General features: G+C 38.0%; 1 protein-coding gene across 11 annotated transcripts in view; it reads left to right on the top strand.

Annotated features, from left to right (window-relative positions):
• The window catches only part of LOC126297862 (orphan steroid hormone receptor 2-like), a 115,713-nt gene that overhangs the window by 37,711 nt on the left and 50,095 nt on the right, over window positions 1-27,907 (top strand). For all 11 annotated transcript variants that reach the window (XM_049989153.1, XM_049989152.1, XM_049989144.1 and 8 more), the window contains one exon: window positions 3,159-3,382. In XM_049989153.1, the coding sequence (XP_049845110.1) occupies window positions 3,159-3,382 (224 nt within the window). The remainder of the gene's footprint in view (window positions 1-3,158; window positions 3,383-27,907) is intronic.

Below are 27,907 nucleotides of genomic sequence, written 5' to 3'. Positions count from 1 at the left end.
AACTGTACTTGGCTGCCCAGCAGTTGGAAGTTGTTGCACAGTCTCACTTCTGGACCTTCTTTTTGATAAAAAGCTGCTCCAATCTACAGTTCCCTGATCATCCAACAATCCCATTCTTTTTGCATGTGAGCGGCATTGACCACCTCATACCAGCCGTCGGGTGGTATTACCAGTTGGAATGCACTTCAGCTCTGTGCTAGGATCTCTGCCTCTCCTCCCTGGAATGTGCTCACTATTTCTTTCTTGTGCCCTCTCCTCTCCCCCCCCCCCCCCCCCCCTCTTCCAGATCCTAAAGTCTCAGTTCTTTTACACCGGTGGCTCTAAAACTTGTGGATAAGGTGAGATATGCTTTTACATCCCCAGCTGGTCAGGAATACCATTCATTGCCAGGGACTTGCAGTGTTTTTACAGCAGAGCCCTACACTTCATTAAACAGATCTCCATTGACCACATTTTAATATGTAGTGATTCAGTGAGCATTCTTCAGGCTGTTAACCATTGTTACTTTTGTCACCCTATGGTGTCTGCTACTCACGACCTTCTCGCTGAATGTAGTCATACTGGCTGCTCAGTTGTCTTTCTCTTGGTCCCAAGCCATGTGAGTACCCTAGGGAATGAACTGGCTGACTCTTCATCTAGAGGAGTGATTATTTGCTTCCATTTGCATTGCTGGTCCCAGGTGCAGACTTGTTGGTGCAAATAAGACCTCTGTTTATTCAGAGATGGAATGAAATATGGTTGGCTACTGCCCCCTTTAATAATCTCTGCACTATCAAGAAGACTACTGCTGCATGGTGATTTTTCTTGCGTTCCTCCCTGAAGAAATCCTTCGTCCTATGTTGCCCTTGCATTAGTCACACCAGGCTAACCCAGTTTTCTGTTATTTAACAAGCCACTGCCACATTGTACCTGTGGAGCCTTATAGACAGTATCTCCTGTCCTGGTGGAATACCCTGTACTTCTGGCTGTCCATGCTAAGAATGGCTATCCAAATTCTTCGCTTCAATTTTTTGCAGATGATTCATGGCAGGATCTGCTTCTCCATTTTCTCTATGAAAGTTTGTTTTTATAAGGTTTTAAGCTACCTGTGGTGCAGGAGCATTGAGGTCAGGGCAGGGGGAACTCCCAACTCTGTCATCGAGCGAGGTGGCGCAGTGGTTAGCACACTGGACTCGCATTCGGGAGGACGACGGTATAATCCCGTCTCCGGCCGTCCTGATTTAGGTTTTCCGTAATTTCCCTAAATTGTTTCAGGCAAATGCCGGGATGGTTCCTTTGAAAGGGCACGGCCGATTTCCTTCCCAATCCTTCCCTAACCCGAGCTTGCGCTCCGTCTCTAAAGACCTCGTTGTCGACGGGACGTTAAACACTAATCACCACCACCATCCCAACTCTGTCCTTGACCAGTTCACTCTTTCATCCCTCTCTTGCTCTATTTTAATTGCTTTTCAATGTGGTTTGTCTCCTTTCCTCCTGCACCATATTTTCTATTATAGACGTAGTGCTGTGGTAAATAGTGGGTGCTCTTAAATGCCTTGACTCCACTGGAGCAAGGGTGGGATGGCTGTGGATGGGGTGACTCACGTTGCATGTAGAGCCCCGTGGACAGCCATTGCTGTCTTATCTATTTCTCTCCTCTGTGTTTTTATTGTTGACAGTCTAAGTGATGTCCACTACAGGTTTAGCCGTTTCACTTTGTTTTCTAAATCTGCCAACTTGAAGACATTCTTTGCTCTGTGACAGTCTTTCTCCTTCATTGAGGTAGCAGGGGGTCAGATGCAGGGTGGGGCTTTTCCCACCACTGGATGAACCGTAGGAGATCCCTCATCTGCTCTGACATGTGTACCGGCCCACTTGGTACACTTCTGCGTAAACTCTTTCTCAGTTGTAGCACCAGTCTTGCCATCACGGTCTTGGTTTTACCACTCCTGCAGCCTTTCATCATCAGAACATGTCCTCTGCAGATGTCACTAACTATGGGTGAACTACCTCCAGATCAAGGTACTGATGACCTTGCTGTTTAGTCCCTTAACCCTATTTACCTACCAGTCAGATGTGGCCTTGGGCTTCTCTTAACTCGATAGCTCCTTTTTGCCATTTTGTTACATCTCCACGTCGACCAATTTTACTACTCAGATTCCACACAGCTAACTGGCACATATACGTAACTTCACTGCAATGATATAACATCAGTGGTGGAGGGTGATGTGACCATGTGCTACCAGTTCTACACCATCTACGCCACTCGAAAGTAACCAGTATGCTCTTTTAAGGGGTGGCTTTTATTTTGTCCAATGTAATTATAATTAATAAGTAAGTGTTAACTATGATCATCATCATAATGGTTTTCAGACAAAGCTCAAAAGTTTGTGTAGTTTTGAAGAGAACTTTGTTGTTGTTCTTAGCACATGACAGTGAATAGCTGCTTTTAGTATTAATAATGAATCTGCCTAACCTCCATACTCCTGTTACCTTTAGTAGCCCTATAACTGAAAGCCACAGTGTGCTATTTGTGTGTGAAACTCATCACACAGTTATTGCGAAATGGTGGTTATTGGATGTGTTTAACAAGATGTTCGTTGTACATTAGCACCACATATTATATGCAAATTTCACTATAGAAATTGTGCTGTCTCTGAAAAGCACTTCATAACTCTAGCTCTTGGAGGAAGTTTCAAATGTGCCAGTGTGGACCTCATCAGCTTGTGATTTTGTGTGTGTTTTGGCACACACACACACACACACACACACACACACACACACACACACACACACACACACACAATGAAGCAAAATTTGCACACTCGGGCTTCCCAGTGCGACTCCTCACGTGACAGCGGGGAAAAAAAAGGTCTGTCCCAAAATTTTGTCCAGCGAGTACATCCGGCATCAAAAAGGCATTAGAGTGACAATCTGGCAACACTGTAACAACATGTATGGTAACTACCTCTGTGAACTGATTCATGTATCCTTAAGGGCGATTGAAGATTCACTCCTTGAATGTGTTTTATTTGAAAATAAGTATGTATAAACACTATGTTTCTCATGAATATACTATGATAATTAGTTATTTAAGATCATTTTGATGTCATTATTTTCAATATATGGTTGTGTTACCCAGTGCTGTGTATATAAAACCTGTAAATATTCCTTTTCAGAATTTAAATGAAAGTGACTCATTTGCATTGGCAGACTATGGTGATGAAAGTGTTTTCGAGCTGGAAGGCCTACTAGTTCAAGATCACCACATTTCTTTTAACTTGCAGACACCAAGTCCAATGCCAGCCTACCTAAATGTGCACTATATTTGTGAAAGTGCTTCTAGACTACTGTTCCTGTCTGTTCATTGGGCTCGTAGCTTACCAGCATTCCAACTGTTGAGGTAAGGTACTGTACCTTAAATTGTGATGTATTTTCCTCTCCTCAGAAAATGTGTGTGTGTGTGTGTGTGCGTGCGTGCGCGTGCGTGCGCGTGCGTGCGCGTGCGTGCATAGTTAAAGTTAACCCGAAAATTCAATTCTTAGGAGTAGGTGTCCCTTCCATGATGAATGCCATATTTTCAGGTTCAGGACCTCACTTACACATCAGTATCTTTTTAAATAATATGTTATGCGGAAAATTCAACAGCAATGAAAGAAATCTGCATTTTTTTTTTTTTTTTTTTTTTTTTTTTTTTTTTGGCGGGGGGGGGGGGGCATAAATTGCTCCCACCCCACCCTGTTGGTAACACACATTGTGGAAAATGCAAGGGTGGAAACAAATTCTTTCATCACTCAAAATGATATTATCTTCAACAACATATCTTTTATTTTAGGAGGAGAATCATAGAAGGTGGCTGTTTTATTATTTGTGGTTTCAGTCTTGCAAGCAAAGCATCGAACGAATAGTTATGAAGATGGAAAAAAATCATGGCTGAAGATAGATAAATTCACAGTAGTACCCTTTAAAAGTGAAGTTCCAACAATAGTCATGATTAACACCTGATTAGTGACCTTATGGTATTGTATTAATTTTTTAGAAATGTCATGATGAAACATGAAGGGATTATATGTATTCCTCAGGTGTTATCTGCACCAAGGCGGCCAGACCTGCCCCGTAAGGGGCCTTCCGACCAATGACACCAAATTCTAATTTCATTTCATTTTCATGGGATGGAAGACATGTAGTAACCTCTTGTGGGAAAGGCTGCAGTATATCGATTATGATGTTAATAAACAAAGTTTCTAACTTGTGTGAGTATGCTGTGGTTTCCATGTCCAGATCATAACATACGTGTATAATGTAATGACGCTTCACTTGGATGTAGCCAGTGTGAATCTTTGTGGGGTGGGGAAGTACATCACTTACCTCTCCACATTGTGTCAGTGTGAGGTTCCCATATCATTTTTAAGTGAATTCAGGACATTTTGAAAATAATTTACAAAACGTCAGGAGAAAGAGTAAAACTCACGGCCGCTGGAGTTACATCAACATGTGCTTAATAATAATTTATTTTTACGTGATCTGTCATTCAACTAATGAGAGATTAACAACAATATTGCATATTGAGTTAGGAAATGTATTTAAATACAAAATTCACACATTTTGTATCGAAAATCTAAATCTACATACATACTCTGCAAGCCACCATATAGTGCATTGCGGGAGGGGGGGGGGGGGGGGGCGGTACACCTTGTGCCATACTAATTATTTCCTGTCCTATTTCTCTTGCAAATAGAGTGAGGAAAAAATGACTTCCTTTATGGCTCTGAACCGAGCCCTAATTTCTCTTATCCTGTCTTCATGGTCCTCACATGAAATGTATGTGGTGGCAGTAGAATCGTTCTGCAATCAATTTCAAATGTATGTTCTCTAAATTTTCTCAAAAATGTTTCTTGAAAAAAAAAAAAAACTTAGTCTTCCCTCTAGGGGTCCTCATTTCAGTTCATGAAGCATCTCTGTAATGCCAGTGTATTGATAGAACCTTATGGCAACAGATCTAGCAGTCCACCTCTGGATTACATTGATGACTTCCTTTAACCTGATCCCAAGAGGATCCCAGACACTCCAGCACTACTCAGTAATGGTTGTGTTAGTGTTCTGTGCCCAGTGTCCTTTACAGATAACCCACACTTTCCTAAAATTCTCCCAATAAACTGAAGTCAACAGTTTTTCTTATCTACTTCTGTCATTACATGATCGTTCCATTTCCTATTGCCTTGCAGTGCTAAGTCTATATATTTGATCAACATGGCTGTGTCAAGCAGCACATTACTAATGCTGTATTTGAACATTATGGGATTGTTTTTCCTACTCATCTGCGTTAACGTGGACATTACTACATTTGGAGTAAGCTGCCATTCATTAAATACTGAAAATTTTGTCCAACTCATCTATTAACCTATCACAGTCATTCAGCGTTGACAACCTTTCCGTATACCACAGCATCAACAGCAAACAGCTGCAGATTGCTGCTCACCCTGTCAATCAGATCATGTATGAATATAGAGAATAAGAGTAGCTCTATCACATTACACTGGGGCATTTGGGATGATACCCTTGTCTCTGATTAACACTCATCATCGTGGAAAATGTACTTGGTTCTGTTACATAAGTCTTCAGGCCACCCACATATCTGGCAACCTATTCTCTACACTCGTACCTTCATTAACAGTCTGCAGTGGGGCAACATATCAAATACTTTCCAGAAATCTAGAAATATGCTTGTTGTCCTTTGTCCATGGTTCGCAGGATGATATGCTAGAAAAGAGCTATCTGACTGAAAACACGTGATGCTTCCTAAATCTGTGCTGGTGAGGGGACACAAGATTTTCTCCATCTCCAGAAAATATATTGTATCCGAACAGTGAATATGTTTAAGGATTCTGCAGCAAACCAATGTTAAGAATATTGGTCTGTAATTTTGCGGGTCCATTCATTTACTTTTCTTATATACAGGAGCCACTTGGACGTTTGCAATGGGCTAGAGTTTGACCATAAATGCAAGCTAAGTATGAGACCATTGCCAGAAAGTACCCTTCTTAAAACCGAATTGGGATTCAATCCAGACCTGTCGATTTTCCAATACTTTCCATTGCTTCTCCACACCAGGGATCCCTATTACTATGTGCTCCATATGATAATCTGTGTGACAAACAAACACTGGTGTTCTTGTACAATCCTCCTTTATGAATGATTTCTTAAATGCAAAATTTAAAACTTCAGCTTTCCTTGTGCTGTCTTCTATTGCCCCATCAGACTAGCCAGTGTGTGACTTGATGGAAGCCTTTGTCCCACTTAGCAATTTTACACAGGACTAGAATTTTTTTTTGGGTCATCGGCAAAATCTCCAAAGGCATTGCAGTGGTAGCTGTATACTCTGCGCATCAGTCTGTTTACACATGGACAAATGTCTACTGACTTTTGCCTGTCATCATGTATGCATCCTTTTTTGAACAAAGAATGCAACAGTCTCTGCTTCCTAAGCATTTTCCGAATTTTCGTTAAACCTTGGTGAGTATTTTGTGTCCTTAATCCACTTGGCACAGACTTCTCCAGAGTGTGATTCGTAATCCATTGAAACTTTGCCCATAATTGCTCTATGTACATCATATTGGAACTAAATGGTGTACATTCATTGTGTAAGTTGGGTGCTAACGACTGCTTATCTGCTCTTTCTAGTAAAAATGCTCTCATGAATTTAACTTCAGTTTCCATCATCACTGAGGTATCGTGATCACTAATCCCTATCACTCCACTAACACTGCTAATAAGGTCAGGCCTGTATTTAGCTACATGGCCTAAACTACTTCAACTGTGTGTAGGCTAGCTACTCAGGACAGATTTCGAAAAACGTGTTAGTTAGTACTTCACAAGACTGTCTGTATGCAACACCTGCAGTTAATCTGTAGATGTCCCAATCTACACTCAGTAGGTTAAAGTTGCCCGATCTGGGCATATCCATACTACTGAGCGTAGACTATCTTTGAACGATTCTGAAACTGTCATGGCAGTATCCAAAACATCCGGTAATTAACAAGAGTTCACTTATACCTTTTACGTACTTCCAGGCAACTTCACAATCAAACTCTATTTCGACCTTGATAGATATAATATTTTTGTCTACTGCCATGAATACTACTACTCCTGTGGTGCCTAATCTTTTTTCATGAGGAACATTCCATGCCTCACTAAGTATTTCAGAACTTTCTACTTCAGATTTTGGCCAGCTGTCAGTTCCGAGAATAACCTGAATGTAACAATTTACACTTAAATTTTTTGGCAGTCAAAGTTTCCTTACTTTGGTCACAGTCTGATTTCGCTCACTCCATATCGAGTGCTGAGTGTTAATCGGAGGACCACATATTACTGCCTAGCCTTAAAAATGCACTCCACATGTGCTCTGCTACTGAAATAGTTGCTTCCGTGTGTAGTGCATCCCTGACCTATGAAAGTGGATCCTACAATTCTCCATCCTATAATGGAGGTCCAGAAATCTACAGCCAAGACCTTCACCGAATCAACTGAGCCTTTGGTTGAGGTCCTCCACTCGGCTCCAAACCAAAGCTCACTGATAAATACTGGGAACTGTGCTGCAAATTTTGAGTTTTACATGCATCGCGCGACCAAGGCCAGCAATCTTCACCACTTCTGCCAACTGCCTGTGTGAACTGAGGATGGCCTCAGACTCCAAATGACAAACATCACTGATGCTGACGTGAGCCGCAACTTGTAGGTGACTGCACCTTGCATGCTCGATAGCAGCAGGCAGTCTCTCCTACACATCTCGAATGAGGTCCCCTGGTAGACATACCAGGCGCATTTTGGATTTCTTTCCAGCCCTGGACTGTATTTCCATAAAGGGTTCCGTAACACGACTAATATTGGAGCTCCCGATAACTGACAAACACCTCCTCCCCCTGTCCCTCCTGTGTACCTGCTCAAATCCTGCTGAAGAAGTGACTGGCTGTCAACTCAACAGGGTGAATAGGTGAGCCCAGAAAGCCAGCCTCCACATTAACTGTCCGTGTTGAGCGACATGAACATGTTACCTCCGACATGAACATGTTACCTCCTGCCACTCACCCTGGGGTGGGGGTGTTTCATCAGCTTCAGGAACACTGCAAGGTGTGTTGGTAGCAGAACCCGTGAGCAAACAAGTGACATCATAAGTGTCGCATGCAAGGTGCCATATTCCCACCACCGCTACACCCTAAGGCAGTGGACAGAAGATGGCTGACTGTGGCAAAAGTGTCTTCGGCTGTTTGTGAACAGTGGCCAGCTCCTCTGCGAAATGTTGCCTGTTCCTCCTGCATCTGCACACATCCTTGTACTTCCAACTTAAGAATTAACTACAAAAGCACACAGAAAACTATTATGTAATTTGCTAACCTGATAATGTGTCTCCACGAGTGTCTGACATCTTACTGAGCTGTTTAGGCAGCCATTCAAAACAAATGACAGTTGTTCTACAGGCTGTGCAAATCTACACTTTGCAGGTACTAAAACACGAGATCACACCTGTTAAATACAACACACAAGGAACTGAAGAATTAAACTAAGAAAAAATACAGAAAAAGCTTTAGCTGTGTTACAGCCTGGAATAGTTGGTGAAGATTCAGCTAAGCTTCTAATATGTTTTGGACACACTCGCTCATTGTGAAAGCGAGTAAAATTTTCCTATCATTTTTTCACTGACACGTTTGAAACATGATTCTGTAACAATCTATCATACAATTCATGCAGCATAATTTAAATTCTTCCATCTGTCATAGTCAATTACAGTGACATTTGCATGATATCACAGTCTTTACTATGACTGGCTTCTAGAAGTAAGCCAAGCAGGCATTACATTGATCAAATTGTTGGTGACAATTTTTATATCTAATTGTATACTTAAAAAATATGCAGTTTAGCTGCATTACACACTAAAGAGTTCTCCAAAACTCATAATTTTTTGGTACTTTTCATTGTGAAAAAATTTCAGGAAATGTGATGACAGATAAAACTGTTATGGAGTTAGTTTCTTTGAAGTGGGATTTTTTTGTCTGGTGTCGCATCAAGGAGATCAGCTGTTTATACAGGAAATGATCAGTCATTTACAGGTTGTCCACAAACAGCTTTAAGAAAAATGTCTAGCTCCAATTTCAACATTATATATTGGTTCAAATATTGTTAAACAGCTGCCCTCACTTAAAATCTCCAATTTCTCACTATGCCACTAGAAACTGCTTTTTTTTGCCTTTTTTCCTCATAGTTATTTACCCACAAAATGTTCGTTTAACTACAAATTGATATTTCATAATTTACGAATTGTGGTTGTGGTTGGTTAGTTCAATTGAATAGTTTGGTGAAATTCGTAGTTACCATAGTTGTGCAATGTGCATATGAATAATTAAATAGTACTAGGTGAGAGTAATAAAGTATTGTAATTAATATGAATCAAATTCATTTTTGTTTCCTTTTTAGTTCTGAAATGTAGATATTTCGTAGATACACAGATACATTATGTTCCAACTATGAAACTTCATCTTCCTGTCGGAACAGCAGACAGCTGTTATATGAATGATGCAGTAAAAAAAAAATATTTTGTGTAATTTAGAGTTCACCGTTTACACATGAAATTGTTAGGCTGGAGAGAAGCAATCATTAATATATTTTTATATATATAAAAATTTTAGAAATTATTAAAAAGTTTTAATTGTCTAGGTCATAATTAGATAACAATAATAATAATAAATTCCAGAATGAGATTTTCACTCTGCAGCAGAGTGTGCGCTGATATGAAACTTCCTGGCAGATTAAAACTGTGTGCCGGGCCGAGACTCGAACTCGGGACCTTTGCCTATTGCGGCACAGTTTTAATCTGCCGAGAAGTTTCATATCATTGCACACTCCACTGCAGAGTGAAAATCTCATTCTGGAAACATCCCCCAGGCTGTGGCTAAGCCATGTCTCCGCAATATCCATTCTTTCAGGAGTGCTAGTTCTTCTAGGTTCACAGGAGAGCTTCTGTTGAGTTTGGAAGGTAGGCACTGGCGGAAGTGAAGCTGTGAGGACGAGGCGTGAGTAGAGCTTGGGTAGCTCAGTTGGTAGAGCACTTGCCTGCGAAAGGCAAAGGTCTTGAGTTCGAGTCTCGGTAGTCACACAGTTTTAATCTGCTAGGAAGTTTCATAATAAATTCCAATCCCAAAGAAAGCAGATATTGACAGATGTGAAAATTACTGAGCTATCAGTTTAATAAGTCAAGGCTGCAAAATACTAAAGCGAATTCTTTACAGACGAGTGGAAAAACTGGTAGAAGCCGACCTCGGCGGAAATGTTGGAACACGTGAGGCAATACTGACCCTATGACTTATCTTAGAAAATAGATTAAGGAAAGGCAAACCTACGTTTCTAGCGTTTGTAGACTTAGAGAAAGCTTCTGACAATGTTGGCTGGAATACTCATTTTCAAATTCTGAAGGTGGCAGGGGTAAAATACAGGGAGCGAAAGGCTATTTACAATTTGTACAGAAACCAGATGGCAGTAATAAGAGTCGAGGGATATGAAAGGGAAGCAGTGGTTGGGAAGGGAGTGAGACAGGGTTGTAGCCTTTCCCCGATGTTATTCAGACTGTATATTGAGCAAGCAGTGAAGGAATCAAAAGAAAAGTTCGGAGTAGGTATTAAAATCCATGGAGAAGAAATAAAAACTTTGAGGTTCCCTGATGACATTGTAAGTCTGTCAGAGACAGCAAAGGACCTGGAAGATTAGTTGAACAGAATGGACAGTGTCTTGGAAGTAGGATGTAAGATGAACACCAACAAAAGCAAAACAAGGAGCATGGAATGTAGTTGAATTAAATCGGGTGATGCTGAGGAAATTAGATTAGGAAATGAGAAAATTAAAGTAGTAAATGTGTTTCGCTGTTTGGGGAGCAAAATAACTGACAATGGTCGAAGTAGAGAGGATATAAAATGTAGACTGGCAATGGCAAGGAAAGTGTTTCTGAAGAAGAGAAATTAGTTAACATTGAGTGTAGATTTAAATGACAGTAAGTCATTTCGGAAAGTATTTATGTGGAGTTGTGCCATGTACGGAAGTGAAATATGGACGATAAATAGTTCAGACAAGAAGAGAATAGAAGCTTTCAAAATGTGGTGCTACAGAAGAATGCTTAAGATTAGATGAGTAGACCACATAACTAATGAGGAGGTATTGAATAGAATTGGGGAGAAGAGAAATTTGTGGAACAACTTGACTAGAAGAAGGTATCGGTTGGCAGGACATGTTCTGAGGCATCAAGGGATCACTAATTTAGTATTGGAGGGCAGCGTGCAGGGTAAAATTCGTAGAGGGAGACCAAGAGATGAATACACTAAGCTGATTCAGAAGGATGTATGTTGCAGTAGGTACTGGGAGATGAAGCAGCTTGCTCAGGATAAAGTAGCATGGAAAGTTACATCAAACCAGTCTCTGGACTGAAGACGACAACAACAACAACAACAACAACAACAACAACAAGATAACTAGTTTCAGTTGAAAAAATCAACCATCTGCAAATCTGAAAAGAATAAGCAAACACAAAATGGCTCTAAATGATAAGATTTTTTTATGTTGATGGTATTACAGAAAAGAAAATTTATCACAATATTTAACTAAAGAGGTAGGATGTACCCAGTTTGATGAAAAGTTAGTGTAATTGTTTGTGAAGTGGATAAAACACAGCATCTTAATAACAGGAAACATTCCAATCAAAAATATAGAAAATGAATATTTTTCTACCACAGCAGAGTCCCTTGAACAATGTATGGTCATGAAAAATAGACCTATCATCAGTAGAGCAGTAAAGTGCTTCTAAATCTACAAAAATATGGAAACAAAAATAAAGTGACCCAGAGAAATAGAAATGTAATATATAGTCTATGTTATCCAAAATAGTTTGGTTAATTATAAAAGAAAATGTGCCATACTTTATGAAAATACATAGGAATGTAAGATGAAAGTCTGTGCAGTGTACAAGCAAGCCTGTGTTGGTAATGGCCTATTTGAAGGTACACAGTAAACCAACAGCTTGGTGTACTCATGTAAGCCAAACAGTAAAGTCACCAAATACTATGCCAGATGTCGTACGAGTTAACAGTTACAAAAATTGTCAGTAAGAAATTAAAACAGTAACATGTAAAATTGTGGAAGATGAAAATAACCACATAGTGGTGAAAACTAGGCTATCATAAAAAGTAAGCTGAAAGGCAGAATATGAAGATAACACCAAAAGTTAATAGAATAGATAAAAATATTCACAGATAAAAAGTAAAAACAGAATATAAATACAAAGTAAATCATGATGTTAATACAAAACACTAATACTCTTAAAGCAGGTTATGTAATAATCACTTTATAGTTAAACTCTTCACACAAATAAAAAGATGCAAAGTTTCTTTTGCAGAGAGTGGTTTTTCAAAGCCGAAATTGTTCATTGTTATCCTTCATTTAAGGCAAAACTTGTTGGTGTAGTACAACTTTGACATTGTGGTTAATTTTATCCAGTCATAGACTTAAGTATCTCCACACCTAATGGAGCTAATGCAGCAGTGTTGCGTTCAGAGGCATATTCTACCACTGTCTGGTCACCTTTGCTCTCCATCACAGTTTAGCCACAGCCATTCATTTGGGTGGACAGTTTGTGGTGGTGCTCGCCTGCTTAGTTTATCTCTTCATTTGTTGTCCTTGGTGTTGACATTCTGGCTGAAAAAAATTGGGATTTGGTGTGCAACTACTTTCTACTATAAATGATGTAGCCGACAGATTCAAAGTTGCATTTCACTGTCTTTTACTTTCACTGTTCACAGCCCCCTAATATTACACAGTTATATGGCCAGTGCAATATTGTTTTAACTTCCCATAAGCCTCATTAATAGTTTACAGATGAACATCCACATACTGCTACAATAGTTTACTGTTGAACATCTTTGAGCAGTGGAAGCCTAACCACACTGTTTAGTCTTTCAAATAAATTTGACAGACACAGCCAGTGCATTAACACATGGCCTATTTTTGTAACACTTATTTCACTGTTAAGTTGATGCATTGTTGTCATTCTAACCGACACAGGTTCCTCATCTGAAACTCGGCCGTGGACTGACTGCCTCATGCCAAAATTGGGGCCCCTTATATATCCTCATAATAATAGGTACTGACACTACACAGTGTTTGAAATTAAATTTACAGAAATTACAATTAAAACTTAACTCATTCAATTAACTGCTTACATCAAAAAATTTGTTCCTTTTAACAGGTTCTTCTACTACAAGGTTTAGGCCGAATTATTTTTTTACTGATGAAATTGACAGATATCATTACATGAACAATACTTTCGATGAAACTGGAAATTACTTTGGAATTAATTAAGTGCTGGCTTTGTTAACATGTTTTCGAATAGAGCCAAATAAATACTTTAAGAATAATAGCATTTTGCCTTCCAAATGATTACAATTATTATAGAATTTATATTTGTTTATGTCAACAATAGAATTTAAGTTACGAAACAGTTACTGATGTCACCCTCTAACAGAAGATACTAATTAGTGATAGTCCAAATAAATTAGAAAATCAATTACGTACGTAAAACTAAGCACAAAATTAGGTCTTGTGTTATATTCTTTAAAACTGAGGGCCAACCTTTATCTTTTATGGAAATGCAGATTATATTCACTTACGTTAATGGTAATTAGTTAACAGTGAAAAAATGAATTTTAAGGAGGCAGATGGCAAAACGAGGGGAAGCGAAAATATCCCAACTTGCTTCGTCACATCATCCCCTCATTGGATTGACCAGATAGATATTGAAAATGGCTAACTGGTCAATTCAGTGACCACAAGTGACCCCAGAAATTTAGTTTAAGACCTACACGCAAAATATTACATAAGAAATGTTATCAAAAACTACAGTAAGCATGTTTTTTCAAATTTATACTTACGTGAACTGGCCATGCGAAAATCCCCATACAAAATAATTACACACAGTGTATTGTTGTACAATATCACAAAGTACCTACAAGTTATACTTTTAACAAGAATTATGCATCTTCATCATAAGTGATGTCACTGCCCTATTTTTTTAAGCAGAGATTACATTTAAACATACATGTCACTTTATACAAGTCCTGTCTTGCTTAACAAAACATTAATCCCTATGGGCAGCAAATAAGTTGAATTACACTATTATACTGGGCATTGCAGTTCATGTTTAGAAAAAAAATTTATTTGCTCAATGTTTAGTAATTTTCACAAGCACTTCCACTTTTTCAATGAGCTTTTACACATTTTCTCACCAAGTTGTCCATGCCGTCAATTAGTAAGGAAATGCACTGCTCTCAGTTCCCTTTGAGGCGGTTCTCCTCTGCCACAGTACATGAAAAAAATGAGAGAAAATACCTTACCTTAGTACACTTACTTTTACTTCTAACTTAAGTCTAAGGAAAAAAAATGTTTAACATTAATGGCTGGATAATGGTCTTTGACTGAAACTGCTTGCACAATAAAGAATACATTTAATAGCAGCTGGAGATGTTGCATTACGCCATTTTTATAATCTATAAAAGCTGTGGGAGACGATGAACAAAAAGCTATTTTGAAATTTGTTTTTTACCTAAGATGCTCAGCATAGCTGCATTCACACTTTTAAAAGTCTACAGATTATCATCCTACATAATTAGCAGAAAAGCTGTGTAAACCATTCCTACTCAATGTGATCAGGTTTGTTGGTCAAGGGAATTTCACTACTGTGTGGAAGCTAATGGTGGACACTGCGACAGAGAAATCATTGAGCCTATCTGTGTCAGAAATTCACAGCATTTGCAAGACCACAGTAATGTGAGGAAGTTTTTGTCTTGTTGAGTTACAGACTTCGACACATGCCTTTATTATAATGGAATTTCAAAATTGTAGAAACAAAAGTGGATGTTTGAAGATTATAATTCACATGTTGAAAAGACTGCGAAGAAGAGAATGGTGATTGTCTTCTATACTGTGAGGGAATTATTTAAATCCATTCTTGAGAAACAGTTACTGGGAAGTGCCTATTTCAACTCATAGCAGTACTTTGAATTATCCATATCTACATCTACATCTATACTCCGCAAGCTACCTGACGGTGTGTGGCGGAGGGTACCTTTAGTACCTCTATCGGTTCTCCCTTCTATTCCAGTCTCGTATTGTTCGTGGAAAGAAGGATTGTCGGTATGCTTCTGTGTGGGCTCTAATCTCTCTGATTTTATCCTCATGGTCTCTTCGCGAGATATACGTAGGAGGGAGCAATATACTGCTTGACTCCTCGGTGAAGGTATGTTCTCGAAACTTCAACAAAAGCCCGTACCGACCTACTGAGCGTCTCTCCTGCAGAGTCTTCCACTGCAGTTTATCTATCATCTCCGTAACGCTTTCGCGATTATTAAATGATCCTGTAATGAAGCGCGCTGCTCTCCGTTGGATCTTCTCTCTCTCTTTTATCAACCCTATCTGGTACAGATTCCACACTGCTGAGCAGTATTCAAGCAGTGGGCGAACAAGCGTCTGTGACTTGGTTTGTTATTGCAAGCTGATAAGATTCGTGCACATCAGCTCTCTCTCTCTCCCCCCCCCCCCCCCCCCTCTCCCCCTCCCCCCGGAAAGACTGCATTTACTAATTTTTCACTCAGGTGTTCGTTGTTCACATTATTTGCAACAGATTTTCAAGCATTTTACAGTTTCATCTTCAGTCACTTGGACACATCTTAAAATGGGAAATGTTAGAATGGGTAACAAAAGATAGACTACAGTGGAATTTCATTAGCTTGTGTTTGAAAGGCCTGCAGATTTTAAACGTACTACCAAAAATTACCTTATTTGGTAATGATTCAATTCTTTTTTCAGTGAAAATGTGAAATTAAGGGTATCGAATTTGGGTAATATGTGATCTCATAATGCCACACTTCCTGGCATGCTGTGTCAATAAATTATGACTCAAAATGCACCTTATCAAGATTAAGTTCAGAATATCACACCCAGAAACTTGGTAAACTAAGTGTTACTGTGCAAGAAGCAAAAATGTGTTAAATACAGTGTGACATTGGCTACATCCAATATAGCAGACATATACATATTTTCTCTGAGCCAATTGTAATGCAGGAAAAATCATGTGATGTGAGACTGTAACCTCTGTCCAAAATATGTACCGGGCTTTTGATGTAGAAAAACTAAAAAGATCCTAAAACTGCAATTTTTGTTATAATTCTCATAACAAATTAACATCGTTCATTTAGCATTTCTCCATTAGTGAATCCCTACAGGCAACTAAATAGGGGTTGTTTTAACAAACTATTGGTAAATTGCACATCTTGTTAGCCTAACTTCACTATGACATAACAGAGAGTGTGTAGTCCTGGCTTCACAAAGGTTTGGCAAATGCACCAATAGAGGACTTTCTTTTGTCTCAGTTTTATCATTATATTGTCCATATTAGTTAACATGTTCATCAATTGTTCGTTGATTATAAAACTCAAAACATAATGCTTAACTCTGCCCATTGCGTCAATAGCTTCTGATACTGTAGAAAGCAGTGAAGGTTCCGCTCCATCCTCCTCTTCACTTTCTTCTAGTTTCTCTGCCATCTGCCCATGCAACACTTAATCAGTTGTCATGGACCAACAGATAAGACCTTTGTCACTTTCAAAATGTTGATTGAAGCTAAGGTAGTCTGTGTTTTCTTATGCCCTGTTATTTGCTACCATTATTCAGGTGCAGTTACTTTGTTTTCTAGCATGATTTCTTCTATAAGTATGCAATGAAAGCCAGCTTTCTTGAGACAGTTTGATTCTGCTTTCTTGCATGGAATCCCAGGCAGTTCTTACAAAATGCATAGCATCCAGGAGCATAACCTTTATCATCATAGAATGAAGACAGGACGGCCTCTTCTGTACAAGAATCTTTCTGTGTTTTTGTTTCAGGCATTTTATAACACCTTGGTCAAGTGGCTGAAGATGGCTTTTACAATTGGGAGGGGAAAAAAGACACTACATTTATATTGCGCAGATACAACGTATCTTTATGATGCACCGCACACTGGTAAATAAACAGGATGATTTTCCTATTTCTACCCCCAACATTGCAACCCAGGCATGCAAGAACTGTTCAGACATAGTTGTTGTTACCCATGTATTCACATTGGGTGTATATTTACATGGATATGTCTGCACATCTTTGCAGCTTTGTGGACTCTCTGCCTTTTCAGTTATTAGTTGCACCAACTTTCTTGTTCCACTTTCATTGCAACATAATAAAACAGTTAGCCTCTCTTCATCAAATTTGCCACCAACCTCTGAACTCGAGAGTTTTGTCAGGCAGAAGGTGAAAAAATAAGCCCGTTTCATTTACATTAGAAACATCATTGGGACTGTACTTTTCTATGATTGATGGAAGAGTATTTTTCCACGACTAAACAGTCTCGATATTCTTTCATTCAGAATCACCTCAAACAAATTTATACACTAAATTATGTTTGTTCTTGAACCTTTTTGATACAACCATTGGATGTTTTGAAATCTGTGAGACCCAATTTTTGTGCGAAATACATATTACTTTAGCATGAACCACAGTACCATCAACCAGAATAATCGAACCATAAGCTTGGTTTATGCACTTCAACAGCATGTTTTCCAGTTCTGGAAACTGAATGTCATCTCATTTTCATTTGTGGTTTCCTTCTTCCAAACTTGCTGTTTCAATTATTTTTTATTTGTTCACTATTGTATTTAATGTTGATGGAGAAACACTCAGTTTTTGTGCAGAATCAACATGCTTCATGTGTGAATTTCTGTCCACTTTCTGAATAAGATTCCACTTTTTTTCTATCTGTCTCACTGTTTTTTATGCATGATGTATCAGAATACCATTTAACATAAAAAAAATTATCACAAACTTAGGATCATTCAAACACTAAACATGAACAGAGGAGATCAGTGACTGAATTTCAAGCTTTTCAGTTTGTTTGGCTGCTATAGAGACTGGAAGTTGTCAGAGCTGCTGCCAGCCTATATGAACTACTCCCACATGTTATCTGTACTGTAGCAAATGATCTGTATGACTTGCAAAGTTGCCAACACTGAATAGCAGTCTCTTCATGCGCATTTCCACATCACAAAACTGCAAACTTCCTAGTCCCACGACTCTGACAACTCTCAGGGGCAAAATTTGCAGTTGCCAGACAGTGCCTATACTGCTAAATTTGAATGTGCTAAGCAGGAAGGTAGAATGCACAAACAAGTCAGTTTAATGTGTGTTTAATGCAGTTTTGACTAGCACTTCCAAATATGTGCGTACTATGCAGGAAAATGTAATGAATGACGTACTAATGAGATTCCACTGTACAACAAAATCTGTTTTATCCATTTGTTGTGAAAAGAAAATGTGATTACACTAGTAACTGCTTTCTTTATGCTAAACAGCTTGAAGATACGCTGAGGAAATGTTTCTTCATAAGATCTTACATTCCTTCATTTTTTGCTACCTTACTTTATTCCAGATTTGCGGTATACTTTGGTTTTCTTGAGTTTTGTAGTTGTGTGTGTGTGTGTGTGTGTGTGTGTGTGTGTGTGTGTGTGTGTGTGTGTGTGTGTGTGTGTGTGTGTAGAGCCTCTGTCCTGAAACTTTTTGTATTTTAATAAATTTATCTTCTAAAACTCACATTCAGGCTGGGTGGTTTACTGGTCCAACTTTCAAACGTATAATGATGCATTTGGTCTGACTCCGACCTAATGCATTGGTTTCTAAGCCGACACGCTAAGCGTTCCACTTTGCAATCAAGATAGAAGTAGCCACTTAGAATATTAAAGAAATGTGTTGAGAGAGAGAGAGAGAGAGAGAGAGAGAGAGCACAGGGGACACCAGAATTCAAAATACTGAAGTAATTTGAATTTGAAAAAGTATTGTTATTGGTGGTGGAGTACCCTCACAATAGCCGTGAATGTTAAAGCACCGTTTTTGGGACAGGGAGATTCACTGGCCCCAGATAAAATCAGCATGGCAGATTGACAATGAGGGTCAGTGTGCTGACCAGGCTTGATGTAGTTTTTAGGCTGTTTCCCATAGCACCCTAGGTAAATACGGGCTGGTACTAAATTCTGACCTCAGTTATGCAATTTACAGACTTTTGGAAACGTTTTGCTCACTGTCACACAAATCGCACTACACATAGACAGTTGCAGTACACATGTTGCATCGTAGCAAGGAAATGGGGTGGCAATAGAAAGAGGATCTGGCCACTCCTACCAATCGTGCCAAATCCATTGATAAGAATTCCAACCCTTTGTTGGTTGGGTCAGACAGGCAAGAGATAGGAGGAGCAAAAACAGTGGAATGGGTAATGATAGTCACACTCTGTCTAGTTGAGACTTCAAGTAGTCAATACATCTACATCAACATCATCTACATGACTACTCTGCAATTCACATTTAAGTGCTTGCCAGAGGGTTCATCGAACCACAATTATACTATCTCTCTAGCATTCCGCTCCCGAACAGTGCGCTGGAGAAATGAACACCTAAACCTTTCTGTTCGAGCTCTGATTTCTATTATTTTATTTTGATGATCATTCCTACCTATGTAGGTTGGGCTCAACAAAATATTTTTGCATTCGGAAGAGAAAGTTGGTGACTGAAATTTCGTAAATGCACGTACTGATGAAGACGGCTATTTTACAAACTGAGCTACGCTTGTTGTTGTTCTTGGGCCTCTCCATTGCTCATTACTTCCACTATACAATGAGCCATTGTCCTTACTTATTGTTGTGCTGGTCTTCTTCTACATTATCCCAGGAAATCGGCTCTTAAATAGTGTTTACCAGATGAGATACTTTCTTTTATGGGATAGATAAGTACTGACACAATTGAAATAAATGTCGTCAGATGTTCCTTGTTTGTCGTTCTTCTGGTGACAATTGTTTATTGTTGAGTATCATTTAAATTCTGTAAATATTGTGTTGAGCATTCATGGAGCCTAGAAACCACTCAATAAACTGGAACTTAAATGTGCAACTTACTTGCAAATGCATGCTGTCACTTACAAATGATCATTGAAGTAATGTGCTGAACATAGTTTTCTTTTATTGCAGTTTACAACAATGTATTTTGAGTGAAGAGGGGAGGAGCTTGTTCTTTCCATTCTCTGTAGTGAACGTTGTCTTCTCATCCTGCAAAAATTTTCACTTCTACATGAAGCAGCAATCTATATGTTGAGAGGAACGTGATTCTTAATTGGCATGTGTAGTTCGTGAAGTGCTGTGCCTGTAAGTGTGGCCACTTTGTTGGACTCCAGCACTGTGTCAAATACTCAACAGGTTTTTCATTATAAATGAAATATATTTCAGCTTATGTTCATTTTTTTACTTGTCAGTTGCTTTAGCCTGCCATGAGAAGCTCTTTAAGTGCAATACGTTGCAGTCACATCAACTGAGTCTTTGGACTGTATTGTTTTAAATAAAATGCTTTTTAGTTTTGCATGTAATTGTTCTTACTATTAATATGCAATGTGAAGGACATCATGCATTGGTCAAATGTAGTGTAATCTCTTTGCAATTCACGTTATATCTTTTCTGATTTTATTCAGTCATGTTGACTGTAACTTTCATCTTTTGAATTTCGTTTGATTTTCGTAATGCTGTTGCAAGTAACATTATAATGTGGTGAAGATAGTGTTTCATAAGATAATAACATGAGTGGAAGGACTTGAGGGATATAGGATGCTGAATTAAGAATGTTAGATCTTCAAAATAAAAATAATCTTTGCAATAAAAAGTAGAAATTTTGTGCAGATTTGTGAATGAAGTACTTCTAAAAGTAACTTGAAAGAGGACGGTGATTTGTATGGTTCTTTTGTTTCTTTAGGTAACTAAATTTCTTATTCTGTAGTTTGAAATTTTCTTTGTGGGGTGTGACCATATTTTGCTTTATCAGGAAACCGTGAGAAAATAGTCAAGCCGGTTTGTGATATTAGATGTAAGTCTTGGTCCTTGGTTGTTTACAAAAACATGGATTTTACCTGTGAGCATATCAGTTTAGTTCACAAATATGAAAGGTGTTTAAAAGTTTAAATAGGTGCATTTCTAAGCCTACACAGGGTGGTCAGAAACAGTCTGAAAATCTGTAGGGGAGTTGTAGCATAAATTGTGCTGAGAATTAATTGCTAAGGAAAAAATTTTATACGTTGCACCATTTCTGAGTTAATTAGCATTGAAGTTAGCCAGTCAGGCCGTTGTGTGCACAGATTCGAACGGCCTGCCAGAGACGGTGCTGCCATACATGTTCTTTGTTCGGTTTCCTAAAAATCGAACAAGCGAGTGATCAAAAAATTGGACATGGGACAGCAGTAAGGTCTGAACGCAAGCCAAACACTGAGAAGCCTGACGCACTATAATCTGTGCTACAAGAATGACAGACAGTAGTTTTATTTGGAGGACCACTGTAATTTGTACACACAACAGCACTGATCTTCAGTGCTAATTAACTCAGAAATGGCACAACATATTTATGCTTTTTTTCCGTTCATCACAAACTATTCTGCAACACGTGTACATGCTTTGATGCTTAGCATTCTCTTTCTGACCACCCAGTGTACTTCCATGTTTGTTTCTTTTGAGTGTATTGGTATCTTTGTGTTTGGGGAGGGGGAGTACACCAGAACATCTTCATAAAGGTGGAGAACATTAAGCAAATAAAAATATGTATCAATATTTGGTCTTAAAGTGTTGAACTGTGGCGCAATCCCACACATACCTCCTCATTTATTGTTTAGTATTTTACCAGATTCCTTAAAGAATCAAACTCTTATGCATAATACAGCTTCAGACTTTGGATTACTTTACAAATGAATTAATGTGTTAAATATTTGATGTTAAGCATGTAAATGAGAACAAGTTCAGAAAAGGATTGAAATTATGCTTATAGATCATTGGAAGTCACCAAATGCTCTCATTATGAAACACTGGATGAAAATAGTTTGCGTAATTTGTGTTCTGCTTCAAGCAAAAGCTAGTTTTTTACGCATCTCAATGTGTATGACATTGTATCTCCTGAACTGTGTGTCATACAATGATATAATTTTTCAGGTGCATTCAGTGGTATATATGGATACTGTAGACAAACTGTGTTGTGTATAGAGTTGGTAGTAAAGAAGTATTGAATTAAAATGTCATGTCTGCTGCTGATGTTTTACTTCATGAACACCGAAAATGTAGTAAGCGATGAAATTTTTCCTTTCATCATTTTGTAGTGCATGTCAGCGAGAAAAAGTTCCTTAAAGGTTTTAAATTGTGTAAAGTTTGTTGGGAGTCGCTGTGTACTCTCATTCTCAAATACTGGATAAATAATGTCCAGGTATTTGCACGCCATCAGTTGTGTTGCCAAAAGAGAAACACACAGTTTGTAACTCTAATACTTGTCTTGTTGCATTAAACTTGTAACATAAGGTTATACCTCTTAATGAGTAGATTATGATAACACATTAAATTTTTAAATTTGATCAATATTTATGCAAAATGTGATCTGTAACTGGTACTGGGTTCTGGTAGAGTCACTTAGTAATAGAGAGTTATCCAATCTTAGTATAGTATATTTCACTTACAGCTATACACTGTAGAAGATTGGCTGAGTATGCTTAAGCACTCTGACAGCTGCATGTGGATCTGATGGGTAGGATGAAAAGCCAACATATAGTTTAATCTTGTTCATTTATATCAAGGGAACATAGATTATCGCCATTTCAATAAACAAGTGTTATTCCTTCATTCTATAAGATAGATGTTTACAACCCACTAGGTTTGTCTGTAGTGTAGTGATCAGTAGTCTTAATCTGCTCTCGATAGGGGTTTCTCAGCTAAACAATAAAGATGATTTGTTTCTACTATTATAATATTAAAAAATTAAGTTAGTAGGTCATATACCTCCACCCTCCTTATCTGTTATCATACTGAGCTTCCCTGGAGACGTCCTGGATAACTTGTGACACCTTATGTTGGAGTTGAATTTTTAGCTACAGCCGAGAAAATTTGTGTGTTGTATCCTGTGTTGACAAGCTGTTGAATTTTTCCATTTACCTTTTTCAGTGTTTGCTTTGCATTATTATTCATTACTGTATTGCTTGGGATTTATGTCATTTGTTGAAAGTGACGTATGTGCAGTGTTCTAATTAAGGGGAAGCCACCAGCAGTGTTTGGCCTCTTCTTGCATTTTGCTATGCATTCCCTATAAATATTCAAATTATTTTATAGTGACACTATCAGTGGCAGTACTACAGTAATAAGCATAAAAAATATTGTGCAGTGATGCAGAGCTAAATTTGCCAATAGTTTTTTCTTGACTATGAACTTAATGTGTGCTCTGATAGCTAAGAACTAGAAACATGAATGATAAATCCCGATTGCTGAAACACATGTTTAGTGTCATTTAAATGGGTACTAAATGTTAACCACTTTTGTTTTACCGTTGTGAGGACTTATTAGTTGCATATGAAGTGTTCTTGGATAATAAAAATTTTGTGCTTCTTAATTGTAAGTACCAATTAGATCATCAAATTTCTCATTCATGTTCTTCTTGTAACTTCAATTACTGCTCCATAGAAAACTGCTGATTATTGTTTATTGTTCTATTTTTGATATAAATGTTTCTATATAAATAACATAAAATTCATGGTGATACCAGTTCGAGAAGAGTAAAGCAATGGAACCTGTATAATGTTTACATTTATACTGGTATCCCACCCATAGTATTGTAGATGCCTATAGTGACTTTGCTGTCAGTGAGCTCTTAGAATCTAACCTACCTGCCTTCCTTACTTACTGACATTTAACCTACCTAGTTACTGATGTACTTGCTTCCACCCATCAATCATGTTAGCACCACTGTGGTCTTAATGTTCATTTGATTTCCAAAAACTAGTCAGGATATATGCCATTGTTTTGAATTAGGTAAGCCGAAAATGTCATTTTGATTAGTATTACTTCTATTGTAGAGATTGAATGCTTAAAGATAAATCGATGGTAGCTCTGTATTGTTACAGTTGCTATTCAAATTTCATACATAAGCCACTGCGCATTTAGGATAAATTATATTAATGGAAAACTGATAATTGTTGTCCCCTCACGTAACTTGGACATCTCTCAGACAAGAAAGGTGATATGATCATCAGGCAAGTAGGATGTTTCAACAGTACACACAATGTAGTCATTTTCAGGTGTATCCAGGAGTGTAGTATCCACTTCTGCAGCAAGGTATCGTGCACTCCCTCCTTGTGACATTTTCGTCAGTTGTATACAGGATTGGGAGTTGCCAGTTAGTAATAGTTGAGAGTTGCCAGTATACTTAACTGTCGTAATAATGAACTTTTCATTTATGTAGATATTAAATACTGCTTCAAGGTCAGATGTATGAGGATTGCTAGGAGTTATGTATGGATATTATTTTATTGCAAATAATTTTGTGTTCTGTGACCAAGAATTATTGTGGAATAGTCGTTTCTGACAATTTAGTTTGGAACTCCGTGCTCTCTTCTGCACACCTTCACTGACTGCATGTACAGCCTGTGTTCTTAATAATAACTGTGTAAGAGGATTTTGACCTGCTTTTTTAATGCCACATTGTTGGCTGCAACACATCCATTCATATCAACTCTTGGCTTACGTTTCTAAATTTTTGTGGTTGCTTTCCTGTTTCTCTCAGAGCATAGTGGGCATATATGATGAAGAGCATTGTTTAGTTTTTTTGTCATTCAGTGCGACCATTATACTCTCATTTTAAGTGTGAAGTTTATTTAATAAACTCTTGTGGTTGCAGATAACAAGGTACAGTTGAAGTATGCTATTTGATATTCTTCTATTGCATAAGGAGTGGCAGCAACGGCAAATTTTTAGTAATTGTTTGTGTAGCTCAGCTTCCAATATAGTCCATGAAACTAATCATTGGTACTGACTCCTTACACAGCTGGCACACAGAATTATGGTGAGTTCCACTCAAATAACCATGCGGTAAGAACAAAAGTGCAATGACATGCAGGTCATAAATTTGTGAATAAATTTACCGACTGCCCTTATCATTTTGCAATTTCCTCGGTATTGTGGCTCTAGGAAATTGTGGCATGTTACACCACAATTTGAACAATTCAGTATTCTTATTTTCTCTGAGATCCTCATCCCATCTTTTCGACCTGTTGATAATTTTGTCTTTTCATATTGCCAAAGTTGGCATCTTACCGAGAACAGCTGAATAATGTGGAGTATTTGTAGCAACATTTGGAGGCCATGCAAGATTATCACTAGGGATGTTTTCAGCAATTCTGGAAAAAAACTGTCTGGCAGATTAAAACTGTGTGCCAAACAAAGACTTGAAGCTGGGACCTTTGTCTTTAACTGGCACACAGTTTTAATCAACCGGGAAGTTTTAGATCAGTACAGGCTCCACTGCAGAGTGACAATTCATTCTGGGAACTTCTCTAAAACTATAGTTTTTATTATAGTCACTTGCGTTTCTTGAACAAAACATTAACAAGCACTTTGGCACAGAACTCTCCAATGTATTTGCGTGTGCTGCGTTGATTTGTCATATATCAAGTGACACTGCTTCTGTTGTACACCTTCTATGTAATTAATGATTGATACTGTATTACACATGTTCACACACAACCTCTGTAGAAATCTGTGTTGCCATGAGTTATTATCTTTTATTTCCATTAATATTTTCCATCCATTGATAAATGGCCAACAGAACTGCATTAAACAAAAATTTGCTCCCTTTGAAACAATGGTCTTTTTGATGCAATACAAGTATTTTGAAAAGCTTGTTATCAGAGTTGCTTATGTTTATTAACACTTCACTGTCCGCACATCTCATACAAATGTATTTGCTTGGCGCCAGCAGCGCTGATTCGGATTGCTTGGCTTGTCGCCGGCTGTTCTTGACATTATCAGGGGATTAGAAATTGTTAAGTTTTACCAATCTCATCTTTAGTTCTCATAAGTTCACAATCCTGTTCCCCTACTTTCATAAAATTTTGAAGGTTTACGCATGTAAATAAATAGAAAATTTGTTTGTTTCATATATTTGTTTATTTGCATTGTCTTTGGTACTTAGTAGTTCTCCTTTGTATGATATGCAGCAAAACAGTCTCCAGTATGTGACACAACTCCACAAGACTCGTACATTAAGTTTGTTGTTCTTCCTTTTTGTTTTTGGAACGTACGTGGCAGTTCTTTCATTTTCGTTTATTCATTTCGGAAATAAGTATTAGCTAGTGTTGCTTTATGTGACTGGAAACCTGGTCATAATGAGACATGCGTGACATAGTGGCAATCCCCAGGTCTTGCTCAGAAGCAGGTACATTGTCTTTTATCCACGAATCGGACACTTTCAATAAAAAAATGTGAAATCTGAGACTCTTGTGGTCTAGATTGAAATATTGCCATGTACGGAACGCATTAAATAATGTGCAGTTAGAGAGGTACATTCAAACTTTTTGACCATTTTATAGTTTTTCTGTATATAGGGTAATAACTCTAATATTGATCTGCCCGATACCCTCCTTTCATGTATTTGTTATAGTCTAAAACACTTTATGCTTTTTTGTTGTGTAATTGGTTTTTCTACATTTTCTTTGAGTGTCAGTCAAAGTGGCATTATGTATTCTAGAGATCATTTGTAGCGTTTTAGTTTCCGAAGCTCTCCATACCTATGCGAGTACTTCACCTTTCCGTTGATGACAAGCTTCAAACACATTGACTTTTGCGCATTTTAATTTTTCCAGAAATCCTCTATTTTGCCATATCGTTCCACAAACTCGAATTTTCTGTTCAAGTAACTTCTACACTTTTATAATAATTATCCATGTAGAGGTGATTCCACTTTCCATAAGAAGGTATCAATAGTTCCATCACTATTTTTGCTAAAGGATTTCCAGCGCAGGAATATATGTTGAATGAAGTAATGTATTAGATACTTGAATTACACAGCATCAGAATAAATATGCCATATTTTGTAATTTTTGATGGATTGTAAACTTCAAAATTTAACATTTCGTGCCACGGTATCATTCCTTCACCAACTGAGATGTTTTGACTTGGATTAAAGGTTTATTTAAACTTTTGGAAAAATAATCAATTATGAATTGCATTTGAAGATCCGGTCGGCATTATCTTGTTTATCGTTGTAAAAATGGTAATATTTGTCTGAATCGGTTGCAGGACATTGTTTTGCGAAATATCGGTGTGCCTATCAACAGATTTGTTGAAGAATAATCATCGATCATTGCATTTTCTAAGTTCGGGTCCCCTAATGTCAACAAACTTGGCAATTTTTTTTAAAATTCAGTATTCTTCTATTGCAATTTTGACTGTAGTACTTGTTGGTTTCATTGCTAATATATTCAAATAGATCGTTCACAATATATAATTCTACTATATCCTCGACGCTCTGTGTATCTTTGGGAAATATGTTTGGACCCAGAGATCGTGCAAATTTATTATTTATTAATGGTCTTCGGTAAATCAGTCTGACCACTGTTCACTGGCTTCTTCTTCTGATACGTCCAAATCAGCTGGCAACCACAGCTTTTGCTGAATTCTTCGTGGAAGTATTTCACTATCTTCTGACAATTCCGCTTCACTTCCATTTTTTTATAGTCAATGTCTTCTTCCCAATCAGCTAAGACATCCGCGCATTCATCGTAAATAATCATATCATTTCTTTCCTCTGCCATGAAGAAAGGGCACAAGTACTTATAAAAATAAAAAAAAACTTGACGACATATATAACTTATTGTTACCTAACCAAAACACCAACAGAATTGAAAGGATACGAAGTGCTGTCGCTGGCCACTGAGCGATACTATGAACACGACACCACTGTGGTATCGCCGCCCATTGACCACT

Source organism: Schistocerca gregaria, chromosome X (genome assembly GCF_023897955.1).
Source record: "Schistocerca gregaria isolate iqSchGreg1 chromosome X, iqSchGreg1.2, whole genome shotgun sequence".
Taxonomy (NCBI): domain Eukaryota; kingdom Metazoa; phylum Arthropoda; class Insecta; order Orthoptera; family Acrididae; genus Schistocerca; species Schistocerca gregaria.
The sequence above is the reverse complement of the archived record's forward strand: the minus strand, read 5'-3'. Positions and strand labels throughout refer to the sequence as shown.